This window comes from Monomorium pharaonis, chromosome 7 (genome assembly GCF_013373865.1).
Source record: "Monomorium pharaonis isolate MP-MQ-018 chromosome 7, ASM1337386v2, whole genome shotgun sequence".
NCBI classification, from domain to species: Eukaryota; Metazoa; Arthropoda; class Insecta; order Hymenoptera; family Formicidae; genus Monomorium; species Monomorium pharaonis.
In genome coordinates this window covers 3,082,278-3,108,889 of record NC_050473.1, presented here as the reverse complement: position 1 = coordinate 3,108,889, position 26,612 = coordinate 3,082,278, and the positions used below count along the sequence as shown (strand labels likewise).

At 45.5% G+C, this 26,612-nt stretch overlaps 3 protein-coding genes across 4 annotated transcripts in view; 2 read left to right on the top strand and 1 right to left on the bottom strand.

Moving 5' to 3' along the window:
• The window catches only part of LOC105829048 (N-acetylglucosamine-6-sulfatase), a 73,191-nt gene that overhangs the window by 25,615 nt on the left and 20,964 nt on the right, over positions 1-26,612 (top strand). Inside the window, exon 10 of one of the 2 annotated variants that reach the window (XM_036289250.1) lies at positions 23,760-24,037. The exons of the other annotated variant lie outside the window; for it this stretch is intronic. Coding sequence (XP_036145143.1) covers positions 23,760-23,789 — 30 coding nt within the window. The 3' untranslated portion in view covers positions 23,790-24,037. Of the gene's footprint in view, positions 1-23,759; positions 24,038-26,612 lie in introns of those variants that run through there. 2 annotated transcript variants of the gene reach the window in all.
• Positions 1,740-5,878, top strand: LOC114254284. Its single transcript, XM_036290382.1, has 5 exons — positions 1,740-1,963; positions 2,059-2,289; positions 2,386-2,674; positions 2,781-2,932; positions 3,267-5,878. Exons 1-5 carry the CDS (start codon positions 1,740-1,742, stop codon positions 5,005-5,007), a joined length of 2,637 nt encoding a protein of 878 aa, XP_036146275.1. The 3' UTR covers positions 5,008-5,878.
• LOC105829049 (homeobox protein goosecoid) lies at positions 5,969-13,555 on the bottom strand. Its single transcript, XM_012667694.3, has 3 exons — positions 12,319-13,555; positions 9,729-10,018; positions 5,969-6,398 (listed from the first exon to the last, which is right to left on the bottom strand). The coding sequence occupies exons 1-3, from the start codon at positions 12,878-12,880 to the stop codon at positions 6,174-6,176; spliced, it is 1,077 nt and encodes a 358-aa protein (XP_012523148.1). The 5' UTR covers positions 12,881-13,555; the 3' UTR covers positions 5,969-6,173.

Below are 26,612 nucleotides of genomic sequence, written 5' to 3'. Positions count from 1 at the left end.
ACCGTCTCGTTTCGCAATAGCCGTGCTCCGGGATCCCTGCAGCTCTTCGCGGTCGGCCCTTTTACAGCACGCCAGCGATTCATGCGGCGTTAAAAACTTTACGACGCGCGCGCTTTCGCAAAAATCGCTCGCCTCGCGCTTTGACCGTCGATCGGCACCGAAACGCAAAACCTGCAAACAATCGCCGTACAAAAGCCGCGGATATTAATTTCAGCCAGGTTTCGCAGCAGCCGCGGCGCACGTACATACGTATTCTTCTTCGGTTTTTACAAGTTGTTACCCATTTTCCTGGCTAAAAATTACAAGCGTATCGGCCCAGATAAGCGATTTTTATCGAATATCCTTTCAATGCCCGGGCATTGCCTCCCCGTTTCGTTAAACGTGTTAGTCACGCGCAAAATAGAAAGTGAAATAAATCTCCCGCGCTTTAAGCGCTGTAATCTAAAAATGACGTCAACAATAAAATGTAACCCGCGTCACAACGCACGCCTTTGTATCCAACAATGTGACGGAACAAAAGGTCCAAGTTCGTAGTTAAGTTCTCGTGGTCCAGAGCTATTCCGATGCTTCGGGGACTTTAATCTTGAGCCGCTCGTAGATCTTTCGTTGGTCTGACGGCAGAGTCTAAAGTTCGTTTCAACTTCGAGACACGATCTCGGACGCGCGGAGCCGACTTTGCCGCACTCGAAATACGATTTATTTGTTCGTCATCCGTGCACGAGCGGGGCTCCCAAATCCAATAATGATTTGAATACCGGCCGGGCCGGTACGATCGTACGGTTTCGCGTTATTTCGGTCGCGCGCGCGCGTGGCGGTATCGCGATATCGCCCCCCTCGGTAATTTTATAAACACTTTGAAAATCTTGCGTCACCGGCGGGCTTCGCGCGCCCGAGATTGCCTGCCTGCCGCTCCTAGGGCTTCGTCTGCGCCGGCAGCAAAATAATTACAAAATCGTACGCGAACGAAACGGGATAAATCGAGGCTGTGCGTCTCTCTCTCTCTCTCCCCTCTCCTTCACCCCCTCCCCGTCGAGTACCCGAGTATTTTTTCAGCTTCAGGAAGCCGTCCGCGTTCTCTCGAGGAGCCCTCCTGTCCCTCTGCGGTCTTCCGACTGGCCCTATACAAATTCGAACCGGCCATTTTCGAGTGTTTGCCCCCCTTCTTCCCCCTGCGCACTCCCCACCCTTCTCTTATTTTGAATCCGGATCACATCCGAGCGGATTTGTTTCTAAAGAAGTCCATTGGAAGCTTACAATAGCTATGTTTGAATTCTCAATTGTCGCCCGTAATAATATTATCATAAATCCATAATTGCATGTTTGTACGTACGCTCTTCTTTTTATTAAGGGTGTCAAGCGGATCTAAAGTATAGACACAATGAGGAGTTCTGAAATTATAGATATTTCTTTATGCGATTCAAATACATCTGCTGTGTGAATATATTTGTGTATGTTTATATTTCTGCATAAGCGTATGTAGATGTTCAATTGGATTGCCGCGCGTACGTCAAGAATGTCAAAATTGCAAACGCATATTTCACATCGACATTAACATCTCCGTTACACTGATGACATTTTGAAAAAAATCTGATGCACGTTGAATCGGTGCACAAACGCAGGGATATGAGTCCTCACTCTCGGATCCTTTACCTCTAAGACTTCTAACCTTTCTCTAATATCGCATTTTAACATTGCGATCGAAAAGTCGTAATATCGTTTAAATTCAACTTCGCTGAAAGATGACGGAAGAACCGGCGACTCAGAGCGAGAATGAAACGGTGGCGAGCGAACTTGTGGAGGAGCCGGACACGGCCATCGACACTGATGTAACGGAGGACGCGACGACCGAGAGCGGTCAAATATCTCCCAGGTACAGGAGCACCGATCACGAAAGCGAGACGAACGAAGATACCGAGAAGAGACCTTGGACGGAGGACGAAGAGAAGGATCGCGAAACGAAATCGTAAGGGACAAGCTCGTTTTTCCTCAATCGCGAATCCCGTTGTCTTTTATCCCGTAGATAGATAGACTGATGGATTTGCACGAAGTATCGCACAGATACGCGGACTCGACGTTGGATTTGGAAGTGAGCGCCGAGCAGAAGACGGCAACATCCGACGTCGCGAAATTACTGGAAGTCGTCGAGAAGAGACCTTCGCTTCGCGAGTATTTTCCATTCGGTGGCTTCCAGGTTGGGCATCGAGCCAGGACGACCGTTGAACCAGGTCGACGCAGGAGGATCTCAATCTGGAGAAGCCTGAGAACTAGACAACCGGTTAGAAATGGAGCGTTGCCGTCTACAATCGCCAGCTCAAATAATATATATTTTCTATTTAATTTAGTTCGCGTGTTTCTGATTTTTCCATCACTCTTGCGAAACTAAAGTCTTAAGAAGACTATATTATTTACAAATTTGCGATACTTTGGGCAGACGAGGACGAGGCTTCCGAAGAGCGAAAGAAGAAATAACGTGTTTCGCGACCAGCTGGACGACGACGAGGATGAGTTTCTGCGCCAGCAGAAGAGCGACTTTGCTAATCGCAAGGAGTTATGTTACGTACGCGTGCCGCCGCCGCGTCCGAAGTTGAAGTTGGAGAAGTCAGTAGATCATCGCGCCGCTGGCAATCGTCCCGGTTTGGTAAACGGCGACTACGTCATCGTGGAACTGAGGTCTGTTCTTTGAGCAGCGCTGGTGCAGCAAGAAGTTAGAATGAGAAAAAATACACTTTTCTTACTTTGACTTATTGCACCAGTGCAGCAGAGCAGCTGAAAACAACAAGCCACTGGAGATCAAACGTATCTACGCCATTGTGGTGCTTCGCGGGATGAGAGGTATGCATCTGTTGGAAATGACGTCGCGAGAGCGCAGGAACACTTGGAAGTTCTGCTTCTACCAAGCGATCGTGGCACTGCTGGCAAAAACTCAGCTTAGGTATGCGTCGAATGTATAGGTGATAATCGGAACAGAAAACGATATGATGCATTCTAGTTTTCCTTTTGATCACTTTTATCCCTTTTTTTATTTAGTTTATTTTAAAGCGAATTATTTGCCTCTTTCGTTTTGAAATTTGTTTGGAAAGAGAGCTCTCGTCAAGGTAAGGGGCTGCGCGCGTGGAATTTCTGTGTGACGTAATTTTCCAACAATTTTCTCGCGTTGGACAAGCGAGAATTCGAACCGTGCCGCTCCGCTTTTACGAGAGTCAGAATCCAGTCAAAACTGTCATCTCTCTCGGAATAAAAATGATATTATCTTTACGATATGAAAGATACAAGTACATGTGGAGCGCTAATATCGATTACATCTACGATCACGCCTGGATGCTCTTTACTCACATGGGCACGATCAACGTGCAGCAGAGGCAGCGCCTGGACGACGTCGTCGTCTACAATTACAGGTACAGCGTCGAGATAGAGCTCGCCGACGCGATGCCCGATGTCGCGGTGGACTTCGCCGACACCATGTTTACGGAGGACAACATGACGGCGACGACGAAAACGTTAAGCAGGAAGGATCCCTTGCAGGTCAGGGTAGAAAGACTCGGTTGTGAAAAGCAAACGGATGCTGGTTACATACCTGTGCATAAGGACACGTCGAAGCTCGAGGAGTGGCTCGGCAAGGTGATCGAGCGGCACAACGACTGCATCCTCCGCACGATCCGATTCTCGCTGGCTTTCTGGCGGGACGGTCTCTTCTGGTACCTGTACAACCCGTATCGGTGCGACGAGTACGGCTTCTGGAACGACGACGGTCACGCTTGCATCGTCAAGTTTTGCACCGCGGACTCGTTACGGCGGCACCTGATGATCCTCATGCTGAGAGGTCACGCGTACGATCGGCTGCGCGACCGCAATGACGAGCGATATGACAACCCGGACGATTTTATCATCCATCTCGAGGTTCAGATTTACAACGTGACGTTTCACTGCTGTCAACTGGACAATTTGAAGTTACTGCGGCGCAGCGAGCCCAGCAAGCAGCCGCGACGTACCATCGACGCGCGTCCGTCCGATTCGCTCGAAATCGAGGAGGACGAGGAAGGCGAAATCGCGAAGCTGGACGAGGACGAGGACGAGGCTGATTCGAGAGAACCGAGAGAAAAAGCTGTGTGGCTGAAACGTTGTCGGGAGACGACCTGGGGCAAGTACGCGCCCGCGGACCGGAAGAGAAGACCAGACTGGGCCGAGGTCTGCGCCGGCGGTAAAGCGAGATGGCACGAATACTACGTGGAGGAGCGCAACCGACTGTTCTCCCTGTGGGGCGAGGTACACATAACCGACGGCGTGTTCGACGAGGCGAATCGCGGCATGCAGGCGTACGCCTGCTACGTCGTGTGCGCCGGCATGACGAGGCTCATGGCGCCGGAGTATTGGACCTCGAAGACCCTCGACACCATCGTCGTGTGCGGCGATCGTTACTACGCGCGCAGCAGGCACGAGGCCGAGCTTAGATGCGTCAACGACGTCGCTGTACCGCCGGGATCCACGCGCGCCAGGATCGCGGTGACCCTCTCGCCCAAGTATCTCACCGATCGCTTCAAGATCGGCGAGATTCTGTTCGAGGCCCGGATGCTGCCGGCCGTGCGTGGCAGATTGTACGTCGATTCGGACGAGTGCCTATGGCGCACGCTCGAGCGGGTGTTCTCGAGCTACCACTTCGCCGTCCTGACGTGCGACAGCGTCTGCCTGGGGCTCTTCAAGTTCTGCGGCGCGTACTACGTGTGCGACGTCAACTCGTTTGGCCCGCCGCTCTTCCCGTACGGCCGCGGTGCCGCGTATCTGCTGAGGGCCACGTTCTTCCGCAAATTTGTGACGGTGCTGGTGCTGATCGTCGGCTCGCCCGAGCGCAGCCGATTCAGCCTGAATCCCATCGAGATCCTGCGGATTGTCGAGATGGACGGCGCGCTCGAGTCCTGTGGCGCGAAGACGCGCGAGAGGAGACATCGTTTCAAGAGAATGCCGGGAAGATTGCCTTGCACCCGACCAATTGGCAAAGGGAAAGAGAAATAAAGAAGTGAGAAACGTGACGATCGATAATAATCGATGACTCGATTGGAAGATGTGCGAGAGACGAAAGATTAACAGCGAGTTTTCTGAACGCCGTTTTAAAAATAAAATTTATAGTTGAGCGTGATTCATATCGGTGCAATTATTATTCTGATCGTCAGTTGACTCCCTTCGAGCTCTCTTGCATCCGGAAAAGCGCCCCGAGCGGAAAGTTCTAAATTTTACCGCGTTTCAAAATTCCTAAACGATCGACGAGCTTTAATATTTATGCGTGGTGGAATATCGAAGCTCCGTATAAACGTTTGTATAAACAGAATGTATTTTCCACAACAGCGAAGCGATTTCAATAAGAAAATATTGTTGTAAAACCGGGTTGCACTTCAGCAATAACAATAGGCGATAGTAGAGAAAGAGTGTCATGGGATTTAAATTTCTCGCGATCTAAATGGACACCTCGCTGCGCACTTCTGCATATTGGGAGAATTCCCAATAAAGGTATCGAATTGAGGAAAATCGATTGCGTTCTCCTCCCTATTTCTCTGTTTCTTTCTTTTTGAATTAGATTGAAAAAAATCAATTGCGAAAAATTCAAGACTGATAAAATAATACAAATTCAATAAATTCTGTTCAATTCAATTTGATCTATACATTGATTAAATTATAACCGAATAATAAGTGAAAACGCGGTAATGACAAAATAACTATTACATAGTACGAACGAAATTATTTTTATAAATTAATTTGAATAACACAATTTTATCCTTAATGTCGTTCATAAAATCAAAGTACAAAATAAAAGGAGATTCGCGGTAATTCTGTTAACATCGCGAATATTTGACCACGACACGTACATGCAACACTATACGCGTATATGTCGCGAGATCTATGTGACTTGCTTCTCATAACGCACGTAAAGAGAGCAGATAAATCTTTCGCGGGGGACCAGACGACAGACACCAACGTATCTCGATGCAATAATTTATTTCGGTATTGTACACATTCATCGTTAGTCATATTTACAATGGTATTTACAGCGCAGTCATCACGTATGTACATGCCCATACACATTGTCGATAAGAGCGCGATAGCACCGGGCCGTCCTCCATCGTCCTCCCCGACCTCCTCGATTTACCGTTGGGCGAGAGACCCGTCGTCTCGTCGTCACCGCACTACGCTACCTCGAGGTCGGAGCTGTCCGTGTCCTGCTCGATCTTCTGCTGATGCTGCTGCTGCTGCTGCTGCCTGTTCAGGCCCAGACGATCGCCCACCATCACCGTCGCTACGGTGCCGCCGTCGTCTGTGCGCTGACGCTGCTCCAGCTGCAGCTTCCGGATGCGGTCCTGCTCCTCTCGCTTCTGCTTCCGCCACTTGGCGCGACGGTTTTTGAACCATACCTGAAATGAGTGCAGTTGAACGTCACGTTCAAAAAGACTCGATAATTTATTGTCCATTCAGAACTAAAGTCCACCAAATCTCCCTCGATTAAAAACTCTGTCACCTTTTTTTCCAGATCTCTACTAAATTAAATTAGGAAAAGGTACAAGAAAGGTTGGATTTAACAAGAGAGATTGTTATATGTATTGTTTAGAATTTAATCATTATAGCAAGAGCGTTGTAGGGAGTAGGTAAGAAGATCAAGTTGCTCAAAAGTAACATTACCAAATGAAGGATTAAACAGGATTTATTTTTCGCCCGCGGATAAAAGCGTCGGATTGATGTAAAAGTGGTTTGTCCTTTTTCCATCAAGCTTTGCATTAAATAAAGTTAGAAACTAGAGTTACTTAAAAAGACGATTAAGAATTTTTCTCTAGATAAAAAGAAGCGTACTGAAGTTCGTAGCGGTGAATTTGTTTCGATTTTGTTGAAAATTTATTTTTAGCTTTATTTGACAGATGTAAGACAAATTTTTTGCACCAATCTAATAAAACGGATTACTTATTAACGAGTAACATTTACAATTACAGTTATTGTTTATCTTTTTAGTCTTGAAACACGTTGAAAAACATATAAAAATTGCGCCTATAAATAAATTTTATAAACTGACATAATTACATTTTTTCCAAACGTGACGACGTGATGATTTTTAATTATCATACAAATAAATGAATTCAAGCGACCGTATTAATCGGGGAGCCAACGATCACTGAGCAATATTTGAGAAACATGTAATGCTTCCTAAATCGTGAATATACGGGACACGACCAACGAGCGTGCTGCGATATATTACTTAACGAAGTAAGAAAAGATGCGTGAGAGACATCAAACGAATTCCCGCCACGCTCGCGGGACACGCATTTGTCCCTCACGCCTGTCTGAATCAATCCGAATGAAAACCGACAATCAATATTCAACCCCTGCTCGCATTCGTTTTGCTGCATTAGCTATTGTAATAGCTTAACCCTCATTCACTTTGAAGAGCTTTTTCTCTCTCTCTCTCTCAGGTCGAGGACGTTAAATCCCGTTTGCTCCTCACGAGATGCGAAATTAAATCCGTCGCGATCGCGCGACGCGTGTTTCACGTGGGCCAAGGTGTCGCGCACTTTTTATTAATGTAAATTGCAATGACAATCATACGCCATGCGTGTCGACTGATCAATCAGTGTCGAATATGCCAGTTCGTTTCTTGAACAAAAAAGAAGTGTAGGAGCACCGAGTTAGTCTCCGAGCTGTTGTTTCTCCCGTGTCGATCCTCGAACGTCGAGTCGATCTTGGAAGCACACAAAACAGTACCTTAGGAGTTTCTCACCACCTCCCCCCCCCCACTCTTCACCTTGGGCAGACCCCCGTCCCTAGTTCTTTCTTTGTCCTCTCCCGTGCTCCCTCCGTTCGGGCGCAACCAAGAGTCGCTATTCTACTAATTCTGTGCAAACACCGTGGACTCTCGCTCGACGAGAGGCGGCCGCGGGTACCAGACACCGGCAGGTATATGTTGTTCCCGTCTTTAAACAACTCTCGGGAGACCTTTCTTTGGCAAAGCCGACGCGCGACGCGGGTGGTCCCACGCGAGTGTCAATGATTCTCGGAGTGCGCGATCGCTCTCGACGGAATCATCGTCGGGTGTGTGCAGTCAATTTTACGCGACCCGTTGTCGCGGTCCTGAGACTAGGTTCACTCAATCGTCAATTAAAATCAATGAAGACACAACTCACATAGAATATGCCTTAATCTTAGCTGAATCTTTGTGCTGATATTTACCTGTGTAATTTTATATACCTTTCAAGGTTCACTGAACTGTGTGCCGAATAGAATTTATGAGCTTTAAAACAGCTATAAGATGAACCAGTGATATCACAATATTAAATTAATTTAATAATAATGATGATATTAACAAGCATTTGTTTTCCTATTCTCTTTATAAATGTAAAAATAACTGTAAAAATAACATTTTATTGAGTTGTGTTTTTACACGGTCTATATTCTCTCATTTGAAATCGATGAAATCTCAATCGACTTTAATTGTGGCTTTACACTTTAAGACCAATTGCGTTTAGAGCAACCAGGTGTAATACGATCTGAAAGTAGACTTTAATATTTTAATAAGCGAGATCATTAATGACGATTTGATGAAATCGTTGATCTAAAACAAAGGGCCTCTGTATCGAAACATCGCAGATAAAACGAATGTGTGAAAATACACAAAACGACCTGCATAAAAAAGGATTCTACATTTTCAATCACAGGGCTGAGTAGAAATTACAGAGATCACAATATGCAGTTTGCCGTCAGATTGAGAAGCTAGATCATTAATTGCTGGAAAAATAACGCTCAATCGGCGACACAATGAGCTTATTGAAAGGTAAATTTATACGAAATTACCGAGGAAAACGCGCGCGTTCTCTCTCTCTCTCTCTCTCTCTCTCGCTTTCTCTCTTTGTCTCTCTCTTGTCTGAAAGTACACCACTTTAGAGCTATAAATTGCGCGCGTGTACACGCTGTCCGACACGCGTGTGCGAGAGCGCGCTATGTATAATTGAAGTAAACACATTATCGCTAAAGCTTTTAATCTAGCATGCAACTTGTTAGCTCAAGTCGACCGAGGTCCCGATAAATACCCGCCGCGGTAAATTTTAATGACCGCGTTAAAACATTATGGGCTTTTATGCATTAGGACGACAAACACATACACACAGGCTGTTCCATCCCACTCACGAACGACGGCGGCGCGAGCGCGTAGTTTGCCGACATTACATTACAAATTGTGCGTGGCCTGGACGGACCCGGCTGGGCCATCCGGACGGTCAATGTTTGCCAATCCGAAATCCAATATTCCGTTCACGGCTCGAGAAAGTAATTTGTCATCGGCAGGCGGCTCAAGCCCGCCGCGTGTAAAACCGGCTCGCCGTCGCCGGTTTACTCGGAACCCGGTAGCCGGTTCTCCCGTTTTTCGGAACTCGACCGCGGGGGCCCGATAATTGTCAACGCTCTTTTTTTCCACGCTTTTCCCGAGCTTCTTTGTCATATGATCATTCCAGCTAAACCGGTGTTTCGCGCTATGGCTGATTCCACGATTCGCGATCGACGTTTCGATTAAAGAAGCTCCCGCGATCATGGTTTCGATAATCAAGCCTGACTCACCCCGAGTGCATCTTAATCTTCCGATCTCGTAATTTAATTGTTGTAAGATGACTGACGGTGAATATCAACGAATGACTATTAATGTAACGCCGCGCAATTGACGCTAGGTTTGTCGAATAATTTTTCGTAAAGGAGGTGAAAAGGCTGACCTCGATCCTTTCTTCCTTGAGGTCAACCTGGAGGGCCAGCTGTTCCCGCAGGAGCACGTCGGGGTAGTGCGTCTTGTCGAAGGTGGCCTCCAACTGTTCGAGCTGCTCCTCCGTGAAGATCGTCCGGTGGCGGCGTTTCCTCTTCGCCATCGGGCCCATTCCCGGATTGTTCGGGTTTATCTGGTAGGGATGGCCGGCGTGGTAGAAGGCCGGCTGTCCGTGGAGGGAAACGCCGGCGGCGGCCATCGCCGCCACGTATCCTCCGGGGTACAGTCCTGGGTAGGCCGCGGCTGAAATCCGAAAACGACATTGAGAGGCGATAACGCTGCGCCTCGACGACGAAATGACAATGAGGATCATTGTCGTCCGCGCGGGCTGTTTCAACTTTGCGCGCCGCATTAAAGATTCAAGCGTCCATTCTCGCGCGCGTACGCGATTATAACATTTAGGGCGGGCTGCCCTATCAGGGCTCGATCGACGGATTGATTGTCCGACGAGCGGTGGTTGTAACAATCGCGGGTAATTCGGCCGCTAAATCAACGCGATTGACAAAAGGATTACATCCTTTACGCGGGCGGCCAAATATCCCACAAATATCCGGGGCCAGTTCGAAAATTAGCGCGGTGAAGGCTGCCGTTGCCGCGATGCTGCGAACTCGCGAGACCCCATTCACGCTGCTCGGGATAAAGAGGTCGCCCGGCGCCCTCGTCCCCGGGGACGTTTTACCTTAAAATCTCGAAGAAAGCTGCTTAAACGCGACGTTGCGTATGAAAATGCGGGGACGGTAAAAATTTGCTGCTTTTACCCAGCGGAGCACGGGTTTCTCTCTTTCTTTCTCTTTCTCTCTCTCTCTCTCTCTCCCTCTCCCTTGCGTTCGTATGCTTTCCTTTTCACGTCTTTCTCCGTCTTCTAGCGGGATTGCGGAAGGAGCTAGATCGTTCATGCATGATCGAAACGGATTGCGGATTTTATCTCGCGTATCCCCAATGCGAGAGAGCGCAAGTTTCCTTGAGGGAAAAATACCTAAAGCCCCCTGCGGGTATGAAAGAAATTTTGGCGCGTCTTGCACCGGCTCTCCAAGGATTTCGCCCGGAGGTCTTATACATTTTTGCATTGTAAAGTGTTAAACGTCTCTCTGTTGTACGAAAATACGTTTACCGATCCTCAGAAAATTGACGAGACGCGAACGAATTAGACGCTTTGCGCTGCGGAACGCAAGTTGGACGAGATGAGAAGAGAAGCGTATGCTATAACGTTGAAAAAGAAAACACACGCGGACTGCTGTTCTATGACTTTCAATTATTTACAGTTTGTTGTGACAGTAAGTTAAAAAGCTACCGTTCTGAATCAATAAAATCTTGTTGATTTGTCATATTTATAACTGTGATCATCAATGGAGATTCCATAATCTTTCAGGGATTTTGATTGAATGATGTCATTGATCGAAATCAGTATACTAATTGACATTTGAAATTACAATAAAACTAAAATCAGATTATTCGCTGTCTTTCAATGAATAATAATACCGATTTCAATTTAGAGAGCAAATAGCAATTTAAAATAAATATGGAGCACAATCGTGTAGAATCTATAGTGGCAGTAAAACGACAGTCTCGGTGTGGACGTAAGAATTCGCGATGCTAATGAACTGATAAAAAACATACAGTTGAAGATAAGCAAATCAACGCGAAGCGAATAAAGCCAGTGAAATTTTCCGCGTTGTGCAAAATAGAGTCGAAGAATTACTTCGATTTTCATTTAGATATACGCTTTAATACTTTACAAAACTCGCCAAATTTTTCTCCTCTCGTTTTACAGTTAATAAATCATTTTTTTCCGATTTCATATATCGTTACTGAAGGGAGAAAGGGGGAAATAATTTCCCAATTTGTCTACGGAATGTAAAACAATGTGGAGATTGGAGACTCGTTTACCGAGAGTTTTTCGATTTTCCATAAAATTGTTGCGAAATTGACGGCCGGCATTCGAAACGCGTTGTCGACATTCCTACCCGTATAGTGAAAAAAAGATTGCGAGGAACGCTATATTGCACCCGATGTCGCTCGATAAAACTGTAATGTAATCTAACAAACGCAATTAACATTTCCAGCGGCATGCATAAATTAATCGTTCGATCTCGCGTAATTGTTCGACACGCGCGATCCGCTTCAATTGCTCGTTATTATTTCGGTTCCTCGATGCAGTTCGGAACAGTAGTAGGAGTTTAAAACGATCCAACAATACGAATTTAATTTGACAACGTGACGTATCGCGGTTAGAAGTTTCACTTAGGACACGATTACAAAAGATCCCATAAAAGCGGCTGTGGGATTCCGAATATCCGAATAGAGGCAACGTTAATTACAAATTTCATGCATACGAGAACTCGAATGACAGAAGAGTTTGGCCTTAAAGTGTAAAAGGTGTCCGGAGAAGAAGCCTAAAGGATTAGAGTGTCTTTTAAGCGCCGCGGCTCCTTTTGACGGACCTTCGACTTCGAAAGAAAAAGAGAGAGAGAGAGAGAGAGAGAGAGAGAGAGAGAGAAGTCATTGCCGTCATCCTCTCTCGGGGAGGGCGACGTGTTACCTACCGAGAAAATCCGCCGAGGTGAAGGCCAAGTGGTGCAGCTGCTGCTGCAACGGATGCATCGCCGTGGCGGCGGTGGTGGTGGTGGTGCGACCGGTCGCCGACTCGATCGTCTCCGGTGTCTGGATTACGGAGGCGGCGACGGTGGTGGTGCTGGTGGGCGCGACGACGACGCTGCCGATCGGCGGCCTCGGCGCCAGGATGCTGTCGATGGTGAAGAGCGAGGTGGGGGACGACATGGTAGAGGCGGAGGTTGCGGGACGCGAGGGAACGATGGTCGGCTGGCCGCGGTGCCGCGACATCGGCGACACCGTCTCCTCCCCGGTGCCGATCGGACTCCTGGTGAACGCGCGCTCGTGCGCGGCATCCGTCGTCTCGTTCTGATGATGATTGCTGCGCCTCGTCGTCGGCGGCGATACGTGGTTCTGCGCGTCCGGCGAGTAGCTGTAGAGATAGCTGTGCCCGTAGCCGGATATACCGGGACCATCCGAGTGCAGCGGACTCGATGGCTCTGTCATGGGCGAGCGTGATCTCGGCGAGTCGCTCGCATAGGTGCTCTCTACCATGTTACGTAACGGGCTGGATACGAACGCGTGCGAACGTAACGGACAATGGTGTTACCGGCGTTACGCGCGGCAAATGCGCGGGATGCTGCGGTTCTTCCCGGAGTTTTCCCGAGGTGGGATGGGGAGCGAGATAACTGTCTCGTCGCTCCTCCGACGGCGTTACGTTCTCGTTCTTCGCATCGTAGGGGATGCAGAGAGATAACCGAATCGCGCTTCTCCCGACTTCTCGCGAATTTCAACCACCGCGCGCGCTCTCTCTCTGTCTCTCTCTCTCTCTCTCTTCTTGTTTTGTTTCTTTTTGGGGGGAAAGGAGAAAGGAGAGGGGGAGGATTTTTTCCTTTTACAGCGGGATTCCCCGGTCGCGCGCGAATACGAGGCTGCCGCCTCGCAGACGTTCGTTCACCGATGTTGAGTCATCGGTGCTCAACATCGAGACGAGGAAGACGTAGTGACCTACCCCTCCGCTCACTTTATCCACTACGGAGCGGGCGTCGCGAGCCGCCTCCGCCGTCTCGCAGGGCGCCTACCGTCGTCGCGCGTCGCGGACACCGAGTGACATCTCCCCGATAAAGGATATACGTGGACTAGCCATGACTGCCGCGATGCCGCGTGGATGCCAGGCGGTGCGCGCCTTGCCTTCCTACCCTACCCTACGTCGTGCCGTACCGTTCCTCGCGCACGAACCGACAAAGCCACCCCCGTGGGTCCCCCGTGAGCCGCGCCAGCCGCGTCGGTGGCGGACAGAGGGACACCCTTGGGTGCCGCGTCGGGTTGGCGTGCGTTGTCCGCGATCGGGGCGTGGTCTCGTCTGGCCCCGTCCACTCTTCCACCACTCGGCCGCGCGCGATAGCTCCCTCGCATCCCCGTTCTCCCACCGCCGTTACGAAACGCGGGCACGAGGGATGACGAGAGAGAGGACGAAGCGGAGGACCGACGACGATGACGACGACGACAACGACGACGAGGACGAGGACGACGACGACGACGGTGAGGTTCTCTCGCGCGGAGGGTGCGATCGCGTCGCGTCGCGTCGCGACGCTCAAGAGTGGGGGAAGCGCACCCCTTTCGGATGCCGCGCCGCGCGGCAACAGACACACGCGCGCGCCCGTGTTAAGAGAGAGGGTGGTCGCGAAATAACTCTCTGAGAGAGAAAGAGAGAGAGAGAGGGAGGGAGGAAAAGAGAGGAAGCGTCGCGGAAACGAACGACATATTTGTCGATGCATATTATGAAGGTTACCGAACCTCTCACCCCCCGTCGTCGTCGCTAGAGCACGCGATCGAATCGAAGAGCTTATTTTTGCAAACCGTCTTAAATTCGTATTTTTCGAAAATAGAGACGGGCATTAGAAATAAGTGTTATATTCTACATTCCAATGGTTTCAACACGTAATCTTTATTTATAAAAAGAGAATATCTAGAAAAGGACTTTCACTTAATTCGATTTTAGATATTTATCAACATTTTGTTTTATCAATTATTAATTGCCACTTATTTGTGAGATATCGTGGTGCAATATGCGAATCTGTAAAGATTGTTTAAATCTTACTTTGTTCTCAAAATGAAAATAATCAGATTAAAACTTTAGTTTCAAATTTTAATAATAACAAGAGTATATTACTATTTATAACTTTATGAGACATTCATTAATTTGTAGCTAATGCGATTAGTAAAATTATTTAAAAGATATCATTACAAATGGTTCATTGCAAATGCTTGATATTTAATTTCTTTTCAGTTTCCAGATTAAACAAAATTTTATTAAAGTAAAGCATGTAGGAAACACCAAAGCATGTATCGGATTGATGCGAAGGATTTGTTATGTTTTTTATTTAATAAAGCTGAAAACAATATTTTAGCTAAATCAGACTTTGCTTTTAAAATTTTATTTGATGCAAAGTTTGATCTTCTGACTCAATAAAAATTATTGTTACTTTTGTTTTCATTAAGTTTAATTTACAAAGAGTCTTGCTTTTTTCGCAATTACGCAAACGTAACTTCTCGATATTTTTAGTGACTTCTCCTTCAAATTCCACAGAAAACGTTGTTAACAGATTGTGATCGTTAGTGTTGAATTTATGTATACAGGCTATTAGTCTCTTTATAATCATTTCATTGATCAATGATTATAACAAAATGCTCATCTATTACTGCATTCGGTGTTATTATCGTTTCTCTCAATATACACTACCCTTCGTTCTTTCTTACTTAGCAGTTTGCGTTAGAGTATCAATAACTGCTAATCTTTATAGGTACGAGCTTAGAAATTTGCGACCAGTAATCTTAAATAAACGAATCGATTTGTCGACATTATGGGATCAAATAGTGAGCGCAAACGCCAATCCGAACGCGATGAGCCCCACGCGGAAATTTAGGCGTCGGTAGATCTGGATTATGGCGGTTGCGCGCGGCCAGAGAGAGAGAGAGAGAGAGAGAGAGAGAGAGAGAGAGAGAGAGAGAGAGAGAGAGAGAGAGAGAGGAAAGGGGGAGGGGAGAGGAGAGAACCGTACCTACATATCTAGCGAATCCGCGCGGATCTGTTCAATTATTTAAATCCCGGCCAATGCATCCGTATTAATAACATAAAACCGTTGTAATGTGCATTGACTGTCATCCCCCCCCTCTCTTCTTCTTCGTGGTAGCGAGCGAGGGTACGAGGGGGGCATCACGATGCACGCGGAGAAACGAGCGTGAAAAAGCGTTTTCTCTCTTTTTCTCTCTCCCTCTCTCTCTTCCCCTCTTTCTTTTCGCTCTCTCGCCGGGGTGCATACGTACCCTCCTCGACATTGTAGGTACGTACCCCGCACACGGCCACCCGTGTGTCTCTACCCCTCGCGACGACGAGCCCCTCCTTTCGAGCCTCCCGGCCTCCCCGATGTGCTGCGGTTCGCTCGGGCGCAGCGAGATCCACGCCGGAGCTTAATCCTAATCCGTACGTTAATCGTACGCCCGATCCGGCGAACCGGATCCCACATTCTGCGCGATTCTTGTACGCGTATTATATCACCGATCCGCCTGTCCTACCTACTTATCTACCTACCGGTTCAGATCGTTGTCGAAAACCAGGAGACGGCGGCTTGACGTGTCCGCGCGCGCGAATGCGAGGATCCCAGAGGAGAATCTCTCGGAGGAAGAAGGAGGGCCTCTCTATACGTTCTCTCCCTTCCTTGGCAGCCTTGACGGCCATTGTTCGCCGGTACGTCGTGAATTTTATTAGAGGCGAACTGGGAACTGGCCATCACGCGCTAATATACAATAACTTTTGACCTGGCTGATGGTCTTTTCTGCATCCGATCGCTCTCGCACTCCCGCGGATGGTTCCCCCGAAAACGAGAAATGGCGACGTTGGACGAGTTTACGATTTCGAAATCGGTACACGAGTCCGGGCTCGAAGTATCATGAATTATAAATGAGACACGTCGCTTTCTCGTTCTGTCGCTCTTTGAAAATGGAGAGGTAACGAAGTTAAATAAGTTTGTACTTTGACCATGACCGGTGGGAGGGTTGTAGGGAAGGGGAGAGGGCGAGAGGGGGAGGGCGCGTGCGACCTAAGTCTCTCGTGGCCGCCGTCTTGAATGCGCAATGAATCTCAATGGAGCGCGCACGAAAAAGAGACGTAAACTGAGAGACAGATGTAAAATAAGAATATCGTATCCTTTCCTCATGTATATAATACGTTTATGCCTTACATTTAGCGATTCACACGAAACCTTCTGTCGACAGCGCGTCTGGCTCGTCTCCCTCTCCCCTCTTTCTTTCTCCTTTTCTCTCTATCTATCTTCCGGCAGAACCACTCTCGCTGTAAGGAGCGTTCCCGGCGGGGCGGCTTCCACGAAAAAGATTACAATTTTCCCCGGCAATCACGGGGGGATGGATCCTCGGCGCTAATGCAGCGACAATACAGATGTTTTCGCGTCTAAGCGGCGTGCTAAGTGGATCTCGCCCTCTCTCTCCTTCCCCCTTTCCTCTTTTCACTCTCTCTCTCTCTCTCTCTCTCTCTTCTCTCTCTCTCTCTCTCTCTCTCCCTCTCTCTCTTTCTCTCTTGCTTTCGCTCGTTCGTTTCTTGTGAGAGCGAATGCGCTGGAAAAAAGCGTCGATATTCTTAAAGGCGTAGCCACGGGGTGTCAGGCGGGCCGATACCTGATCTCCTCCAGCTTCCGAAGTCTCTTCCCGGCCGGCATCTCACTCGGATTCGACGGTCTCGGTTACATTTGACTGCATGCCTTCCTGCCTTTCCGCGTGTCGGCCGAATAATTGGAGTAGAGTTGATAGGACAGGACCGTGGTCATTCAACGTGAAACGTTCAGAGCCATTTTCACTCGAGGAAGCGAGACAGAACCATTTTTACTCAAAGGAGAGAGAGAGAGAAAGAGAGAGAGAGAGAGACTTTGTATCCCGTTGAGACGTTCGTTATTGATACGTATCGTTCGCCGAGATGGACGGCGTGACGTTGTTGACGTTGTCGGCCTAAGACATTGTTCGATTCGCATTCTGAATGATTATTCCGGGCCTGCTGACCGATTCTACTGGAATTTCACGCTCGTTTACTTCTTATGCTCTTGAGAAATCGACGAGCATTTAAATGGAAGGCAATTACCAGCCGTGAAGCGTCCGATTCGATCCTCGATTTTCAACAAGTGAAAAACATTCTAAATCGCAGTTTTAAAACGTATTATATAAGTATGTGATTGAAAATTGTATTTTTTTTTATTGTAAAAGCAATTGAAACGGTTTTTTACATTGACTCATCTCATTATTCTGTATGCAACATTACTTAGAAATTGTCAAGTTTTAGAATACAATTTATTTAAACTTATTTGTAATATATATAGTTATTATGTTCTATAACGGTAAACGTGTTTTTGATATTTTAATGTCCAATTCGAATATTTTTTAAATACACATCACAGGCACACACAATATACAGTCTTATTTTACTTAACATTTTATATCAAATATGTTAGAATAACATACAATATATCATAAACTCCTGAATTCTTTAGGAACTTGATATTTTACATAAAAACCAATACAAAAGAAAAACAATTATATGTACATAAAAATATGATTCCATGCAAGAAATGTTGTTGATATCTTACACTAATGTCTGTATAAAAATTCTTCATCGTATTTATCATTGTATCAAACTCCTTAAATTTTAACGTAGACTTTGTTTTAAAAAAATTTAGTTTAAGAAAAAAATCATCGTGTTACTCAAAATAATTATCTCTTGTACTCGGTATATACGAGCGCATATACGAGCGTTGTTTATAAAGCAAGCTTTTGTGTGATAATTTAAACACTTACATAATTTAATCCCGGGAAACTATCTCGCGAGAGGGAAAGAGGAGGGAGGTGATACAGTTTTAAAACCACAGACGGAACGTACAAGGTGAGACGCGACTTAGAGCGCTGTCTGCCATTTATCCGTTAATTCCTTGACGTGGATTAATGCGAGTAGTTGTAAAAACACTGCGAGATGTCGCGCCGTAAAAAAAATTGCGAGCGAAATTAGCGAGAAATAGAAAAAGATGAGAGAGGGAGAGAGAGAGAGAGAGAAAATTCCGACACCGCGACTCGTCGCGGATGTGCCCGGGAAAATTAACATTTTCACGCCCCGTCGCGCGTTTGCCGGCTCATAATGCAGTGCGCAAATATTGTTCCTTTCGCCGCGTGCGCACGGGCGAATAACCCGCGAGACCGCCCCGCGCGCGCGCATCCTCAAAGGACGCCGAATTTTCAAAGGACGAGAGAAAGGGTTCGGGCCGTGTCTTAATCCATTCGACCGAGTCCGGCGCGCGTTGTTCACATGAGTTTCACAAAGGATTAGCGTGGTCGATTACGGTTTCTCCCGTAAATATTTGCCCATTCCCGAATTCGGACGGGCCCGACGATTTTTAAAACGCGCTCTCTCCTCTTTTCCTTTTATTAAGGGCCCTCCGTGAGGACCGGTTAAGGTCCGCAAGAACCGGCTGCGGATCTTGAGAATCACTCTCGCTTCACATCAGCCGCGACTTGAGCTTAACATCGAGAAAATTAAAATTACAATTTAACTAGAGGGATGATAATTGACAACCTTTGAAACGGCAAGATTTTTACAGTTTCATTAACACGATTTCGCGAAGAACAAATTTTATTCCTGCCGCGGAAAGAAGATTTCCGCCGAGAAATATTACGTAAACTCCCGCACGAAACGAAGTGCCTAATTACGTATATTCTGCTAGCTATTAACAAGAGCGCGGAGTACGTTGTAGATGCGTACGTACGCGCGGCGGGTACGCGTGCGTATCTTATGTATCGCGCTTATGTACACGTGTACATTTATATGTATACATGCAGTATATAATATATATGTTTATATACATAGGATACGCGCGCGACGAATAATTGTCCGCGCTCGTACGCGCGACGATGCGCAACGATCTCAAATTTATTGGCATGCACGTTAATTACTTTAATTATTACACCGCTGTCAAAGGCTGATCGGAATACAAAGGAAGTTTATTCGACGCTGAACTATGTTCGCATCGCCCCGAGTCACCAATCGCCAATTAATTTTCCATAATTGGACGGACACGCTGCCGCGGAGCACACGCTCCACACTCCTTGACGCTCGTTGAACGCGTGTGTGAACGTATACGTGTATTATATGTATATGTGCGTGTACATATATATGTATATATATATTACGCGTACGTGCGTAAATATATCCCGATGGTGCCTGGCGTTCCACGCACACGGCTCTGCTTAAAACGCGTCGCAACCAGCCGCCGGCCACACCGCCGTATTTTCAGCAGGGAACCAATTAACAGTTTTCACCTATTCCTTTTCAGGTGACCGAGCGTTCCCAACAAAAAATCGAAATAAACGCCGGGACGAGGCCCACGGGGGCGGGAGAGGGAGGATCGGGCTAAAAAATAGCGCGCGCGTGAGTGGGTGGGCATGGCACCGCCACGGAAAAATCAACTCCCGGTTCTTGCCGGCGAGAGTGCACATTTTTTTTCATGTCAACGCTATATTAAAATTGGATATCTCGATACGCGACACTGACAAATGGGTTACGTTTTCTGGCAAGTGACGAGCGTAATTAGTTGTCGCCGTAAGGTAAACGGAATTGCTGAATTTTCCCCGCTGGAAAAAATGAGGGAGAAAATGAAAAAAAAAAAAACGCGCACACCCCCCCATAAATGTAAAACATTGCCAATTTTGTTGACGACTCGTTGGAAAAAATAAAAACGCCGAATATACATACGTAGTCGCAACGAAAAATCTTACCTTTTACAATACTTTTTCCTCCTCCCGTCAAGGAGATTCGAGGTTCCTTTTTTTTTTCAAAATTTACCCCGAAACTAGAGGAGCCTCACAACGAGAAACTCCGTTTATCAAATTATCGGGTGCACGCGCGATGCAGTTAATGGTCGCGCGGGACTGTCGGGCTAAATAAATGAGCGAGTAAACAAATAAATAAATAGAAGTGCGTCGACGTGCGTGAGGCTCGCAGCCGAGACGAGGATGGGCGGCTCTTTAAAGCCGTCTCCGGATTCCGCTAAGTGATACCAATAACTCGGTGGGCCAACAACGGGGCGGCACTTCCCTACCGCCACGCGGGGGTGAGAGAGAGAGAGAGAGAGAGAGAGAGAGAGAGAGAGAGAGAGAGAGAGAGAGGGATTCGACGGAGGATATAGAGAGGACCACGGCAATCATCCCGTCGGATGTTATCTAATCCCGCTGGATTTGTTGATTCTACGTCTTGCGCCCAGCAAAGCCCGATGAGGTTTTCGTGTAGCACGGGATTACCCCTATTTTCCGCGACCTAAACTCCCTCTCCCTCGCCGCCCCGCACCCTTCCTGCCTTTCTTTTCTAGAATGACGCGGCGTTTTGCCGCGGAAACAACGCGCGCGTTGCCGAGTACCCGGGCCCTTATTCGTCGCCAAACAATCGCCGGCGCAAAGTTAACTTTGGGGTCGCGTAAGACTTTCCATCGACGCGCGCGCATTAACTTATCACCGTAAACCGTATAATAGCATAATTTTGTATGGGACATTATACGGCGCACAATACACATACGCGATTGTACGGCGGCATAATGATTAAATCCGGAGGTGCGAGTTAATAGCCGGAATGGCTTAATTGGGAGGTGATAGCGGCATTAAACGGCTGATAAAGGACGGCCTTTAATATATCGCTATAGGAAAAACGCAATCCACAGACGCATATCTCCGTTGAAAGAGTGATCGCGAAAATAGACCAAAAATATATAGCCCTTGAATTTAGACTTCTAGTAATTAGACTTCCTACTAAATGATTGTTTATGATGAGGTATTAATCCTCAGAAAGTTTCAAATTGAGCTTTTTATTTCCGAGATATAGGGAGTCAAAGTTGCTAGTTTTATCAACTTGCGTATTCGCTGTTTTAAGACACTGGAATAAAAATTTACATATTAGTCGGTTTAATAAACGTATTCGTTCACTGTTATATATGATTCTTTCCAGGTAAATATATACAATTATAGGATTTTTTAGGACGCTTTTTATTATCTTTTCCAAGACATTTTTTTCAACCAGCTCTTCTTAGGGCTACAATATAACTATTACTTTTTTCTTCTTCCAGGTCAACTTTGCACACACGATCTCTTGAAGAACTTGTATATCTTTACCCATTTTCTATATCATTTTTAAATTAAGAACTACTATACTAGTCTCTTGATTACAATGGCCTACCCATATATGTGTGTGTGTGTGTGTGTGTGTGTGTGTGTGTGTGTGTGTGTGTGTGTGTGTGTGTGTGTGTGTGTGTGTGTGTGTGTGTGTGTGTGTGTGTGTGTGTGTACATAATATAACCATATATCTTTTTCATATTTATATATACATATAATCGGGTATAAAAATATATATTATAAAAAAATTTTTAGCCCGACAGCGATCATTAACTGCATTGCGCTTGCACCCCCGATAATTTGATAAACGGAGTTTCTCGTTGGTTCTCCCCGAAACTAGAGGCTCCTCGTAAATTTTGAATTATAAAAAAAATAGATATCAACAAACAAATACGTTTATTAAATCTATTATTATGTAATTTTTTATTCCAATGACTTAAAACGCAATACGCAAGTTGATAAAATTAGCAACCTTTCATATCTCGGAAATAAAAAGCCTCAAAAGGCTCAATTTGAAACTTTCTGAGGATTAATGCCTCATCATAAATAATCATTTAGGTAAAAGTCTAAATTTAAAAACGAAAAAATAGGTTATTTTTATGAGTGATTTTATGATCCTAAACATGCAAGGATTATATTGGTAGTATTGATACTTTATTTGCTACTACAACTACTGCAAGTCGATGAAATGTCATTATGTACATTTGTAAATAAAAATGCTCTTAAAAGCTATAAAATTTATTTGCAAATTATACATTAAACAACAAGAAATTTCAACTTAAAGATAAAAATGCTTTTCAAAATTGTTTACATCTTCAAATAAATTTACAAGAAAGTTCTTGTCAATTTTTTAAAGATAAAAATACTTTAGATAAATCCAGAGAGATAAATTAACGAAAAATGTCAATAGATTATTGATACAAGGTTTATTTATTTGCTTTTGCCTACTGAAATCCCTTCTTGATACGCTGTATCAAGGGACGACGACGGGATACGAGGGGCGGGGTAGAAGAGGACAAGGAGAGAAGATAAAAAAAGCACGTTTTATCGCGCGATTACCATTCTGCAAATTCGCGTGACGGAAAACGTTCGTGGGGACCGGAAACCGATGGCGCGCGGTAAACAAAGATGTGCCGCGGTACTTCTACCCCGCGGTAGTGCATAGTTGCCCCGCTACCCCTTTCCCTCTCACCCCTCCTCTTACCCCCTCGTCTCTGCCCTCAACCCTGTATAACGCGCAGATTATTCTATTACACGTTGCGTAAACACTGAGGGCACAAGCGGACGACGCGGGTGGCCCCAGAGCGGCGCGAGGCTGCCTCCGCGGCTGCCTCCGGTGAGTGATGCTGTTTGCTCTGAAAATGCGTTATTGTTTCACCGCGATAAAAAATTCAACGTTTGGATAATTACATCAGAATTGATCGATTGGCAGAGGGGACGGGGGACAAGTGGGGGAACGGGAGAGGTCGCCCCGGGCGAGTTTTCCACTGGGTTACTGACTTACTTAGTTCGCCCGGCTCTGCTGAGCGCGACATAAAGGGGAAAAAGCGAAAGAGAGAGAGAAAGAAGAAAATAGAGGAAAAGAAGGGGCGGATTTTGCGGTTTAACGATCGATCGATCGTTTCGAGAGGTGGAGGTGTCTCGAGCGTCTTCGAGCGATAATTGAAGAGGCTGAATTTCGCGGACGTTTTATCGGGCAAGAAGAAACGCGAGTTGACCTTTTTAGAAATAAGGGAAGAAGATATTCTTCTTTCGAGGATATTTTGAACGTAGCGTAACGATCGATATTGCGAAGAGTACTCACGATATAATTTACTTATAAAATGTTAATAATTTCTTTCTTTTTAAAGAGAGATTTATATTCCTCGTTTTTAATTTTTTATAACTTATTTTTTAATGTGCTATGCAATGTTAAACGCTTGCATATGAGTATTAACATTTATTTTTCTTGCTAAATCTTTTAACTATTCTTTTTGCCATTACTTTAATCTTATTTATAATTAGTAATTGTCACCCGTTTCAAATGATTTTTAAAAGAAAGCAAATGTTAGAGAAAATACCATTTGTAGAGTCACAATAAAAGATTAAAGAGCGAAATAGCTTGTGATCGAAGAATTGACTTTCGAGCTGTATTGACAAATTTACATTTCTGAAAATCCGGAACGTTTCTTACATCTTACGAACAGAACTTATTCCATTTGAGAATTTATTCATATGTCTGCAGGTACGGAATTTAAGACGTTTTGGGAAATAAGCTGTCCGATCGACGAGTTCTCCAAAACGTCTCTCCGTCGCGATCGACGGAACGTGCTTGTCCGCTCGCGCTCTTCGGTGTGTGGCTTCTTCTATCCGAGGGAAATACATATACTCTATTCCCCGTCCATCCGCCCGCGCGGATCAGCGAAAACAGAAATACGACGGGAGAGAAATCGCTACTTTTTTGGTCGGGCCAATCGGTGCGTGGCAGCTGCGATCCTTTCTCGAATCTCTTTCCTTTCGCGTGTGTTCCCTCTTTTCTTCAGACCGACAGGCCCAGGTTTTCCCGGGTAATCCCTTCGAGGAAGAACGTATAGCGAGGAGAGGGAGAGAAAACAGAAAAAGAGGGAGAGAGAGAGAGAGAGAGAAAGAGAGAGTGAGAAAGAGAGGAAAGAGGGGCAGAGAGCGGTTCCGCGCGCGCGGGAGCGGAAGAAACGAGGATGCCCCGCGAGAGAGGACGACCGACGATCCCGCGCCGCTGTTTGCCTTTTATTAAACTCTTGTTAAACGCCGCCTTTCACCGCACACACAATTGAATCGGCAAAACAGCGAAGATAATGCCCCTACCGGGTCGGCATATACGCCCGCAGGACCCGGGGGCTGCAACGAAGGAGGGAAAGAGAGCGGGCAACGGGGGAGAGCGGAGGTGAGAGAAGGAGAGACTTGCCGCAAACACCAGTTCCTTGTACGTCTTGAAATGGACACCGTGTAATCCGTCTCTTTATGCAGCGACTGCGGGGATCGCAGCCGGGGATCCTTCAGCCGAGGGACTCGCTCGCGTAAGATCCTCCGCGTGAAAGGGCGGCAGGGCCCCCGAGATCGATTCCTCGTGAAAAGGGACCCCGCAAAAATGGCGCGGTCCACCCTCCGCAAAACGGGCCAGTCTAATGAAAATATTTGGATGTTTCCAACAACTCGAAAATACGACACGGCCGTCGAAAAGGGCCCGTTTCGGTTTCAAAGGGCTGAAAATCGAGGACCCTTTCTCCTCGATTACGCGCGCGCGAGCGCGCGTACCCCATAGCTAAAGTTGTCGTTCCCTCACACATACGTGTGAGCACGTCTTAATTCACATAACCGTGACACGTGAGAAAGAGGATCACCTTCCTCTCAAGATCACTTTAAACGATCCATAATAAAGAATAGAATTGTATTTATATACTTTCGCGGTGTATAATAGGAACAATATTTAAAAAGAACTCGAATACGCAACTGTGTAAAACATACATTAAAATGTACGGCATAGGACGAAACCTTTTAAACAATTTATGATTCGTTCAAAATTCAAAATAAAATTCTAGCTTTATGCATTGTTTATGTATTTTTCGCAAGATAAAAATATTTAAAGAAAATTAGAATACATAAAACTATAATTATATAAAAGTGTATATGAAATATTCAACATATATAAAATATGTAATACAATAAAAAACATTATTATGTAAAATGTGCACGTATATCAGAATATAATTATAATACTTTTTTTATACATGATCCGTATCAGAGAATTCAGAATAGATACAATTCTATTAATGCTTTAACACTTAAACAATTGAAGAGAATTATTGTAAATACGTATATAGCATATATACTAAAATATATACTTATAAAATGTAAAATTCTAAATGAAATTCTACCATAGAATCAGACGTGAAAATTACATATAGATTATTTAAAAGCGGACTTTTTTAAAACGATTATTTGAAGCTTTTTACTAAAAGGACATTCACGTTACGCTTCACCCGTAACGTTTCACTAAAAAAATATAGATCTCGATATTACTCACATTACACGTATCACTCGTAACGTTTTTACTAAAAAAAATATGCATCTCGATATTATTCGATAGAGAATCGAAAGTATAAATGGATATTAACACTTCGCGGGAGCTGCGCTCGGCTCGATTAGGAAACAATAAATAAAAAACAAATATAGCAAAAATCCGTGTGTGTTTTCCCGTCTCCCCTCCCCCCGCGTCGATTATTATTATCCGCGGTCGCTCGTAACGGTTCGTTGCGTCACTCCGCTTCGCTCTCGGGCACACATCGGTGACATCGGTTCATAAAAAAAAAAATAATACTTTTAATCGCTGGCTTGAGATATGTCTCAACATCAGAGGTTACGCGATGAAAAATAACGACGATATACAAACGCGGGCGGCGATATCACGGTCCGCGCGGTTCTATCATTATTTATTGCCGAAGCAGAAATGAAATTCCTGGAAGGCGGGAGAGAGACGGCGGACGCGTTTTTTTCTTGATCAAATCGCACGCAAACACTCGCGATCGTGTCGGTTGTCGGTATAATAATACCCCGGCCGTGCCGTGAAAATTGGAACGGAGCACCTGCCAGGGGGAAAAAATATTGTAAAAGTTGCGAGACAATCGCTTAAGCTTCTCCTGAGAAGTAGTCGACTTCTACAAAGTAGTATTTATTTGCATTTATCCCAAACGACAAGTTTGAAAATTGATTATCGGCATGGATTAAAAAACAACACAAGTAGAAAAACAAGCTTGAATTCAGTTTCAAAAAAATTTTAAATTTAAAACTCCGTGTAAAGAAAATTGGGCGTTATTTTTCATAATGAGCTATGTATGTTAAAAACATTCTCTGTAATCATCGTTACTTCATTAGTCACACTTTGCTTTTTTTAATCAAAACACGATAACTTTAAATTTGCACTTTATTCGGTTTTAAAATGATTTCATTGATTTACGTTTTCAAATAAAACTTAACGTCCGTTGTTGGAATTTGTAAGAGAGTCATTTTGTATTTTAATATTTCTTCAAATATATTTCTCGTGTTACATGGCATATAAAAT

Excerpts from the sequence above, each read along its gene's own strand:
- LOC105829049 (XM_012667694.3), bottom strand. The coding sequence starts at position 12,880 with ATGGTAGAGAGCACCTATGCGAGCGACTCGCCGAGATCACGCTCGCCC. Across the intron at positions 10,019-12,318 it reads CACCTCGGCGGATTTTCTCG|CCGCGGCCTACCCAGGACTG; the intron begins GTAGGTAACACG and ends TTCGGATTTCAG. Across the intron at positions 6,399-9,728 it reads TCAAGGAAGAAAGGATCGAG|GTATGGTTCAAAAACCGTCG; the intron begins GTCAGCCTTTTC and ends CACTCATTTCAG.
- LOC114254284 (XM_036290382.1), top strand. The coding sequence starts at position 1,740 with ATGACGGAAGAACCGGCGACTCAGAGCGAGAATGAAACGGTGGCGAGC. Across the intron at positions 1,964-2,058 it reads AAGGATCGCGAAACGAAATC|ATACGCGGACTCGACGTTGG; the intron begins GTAAGGGACAAG and ends AGTATCGCACAG. Across the intron at positions 2,290-2,385 it reads CAACCGGTTAGAAATGGAGC|TCTTAAGAAGACTATATTAT; the intron begins GTTGCCGTCTAC and ends GCGAAACTAAAG.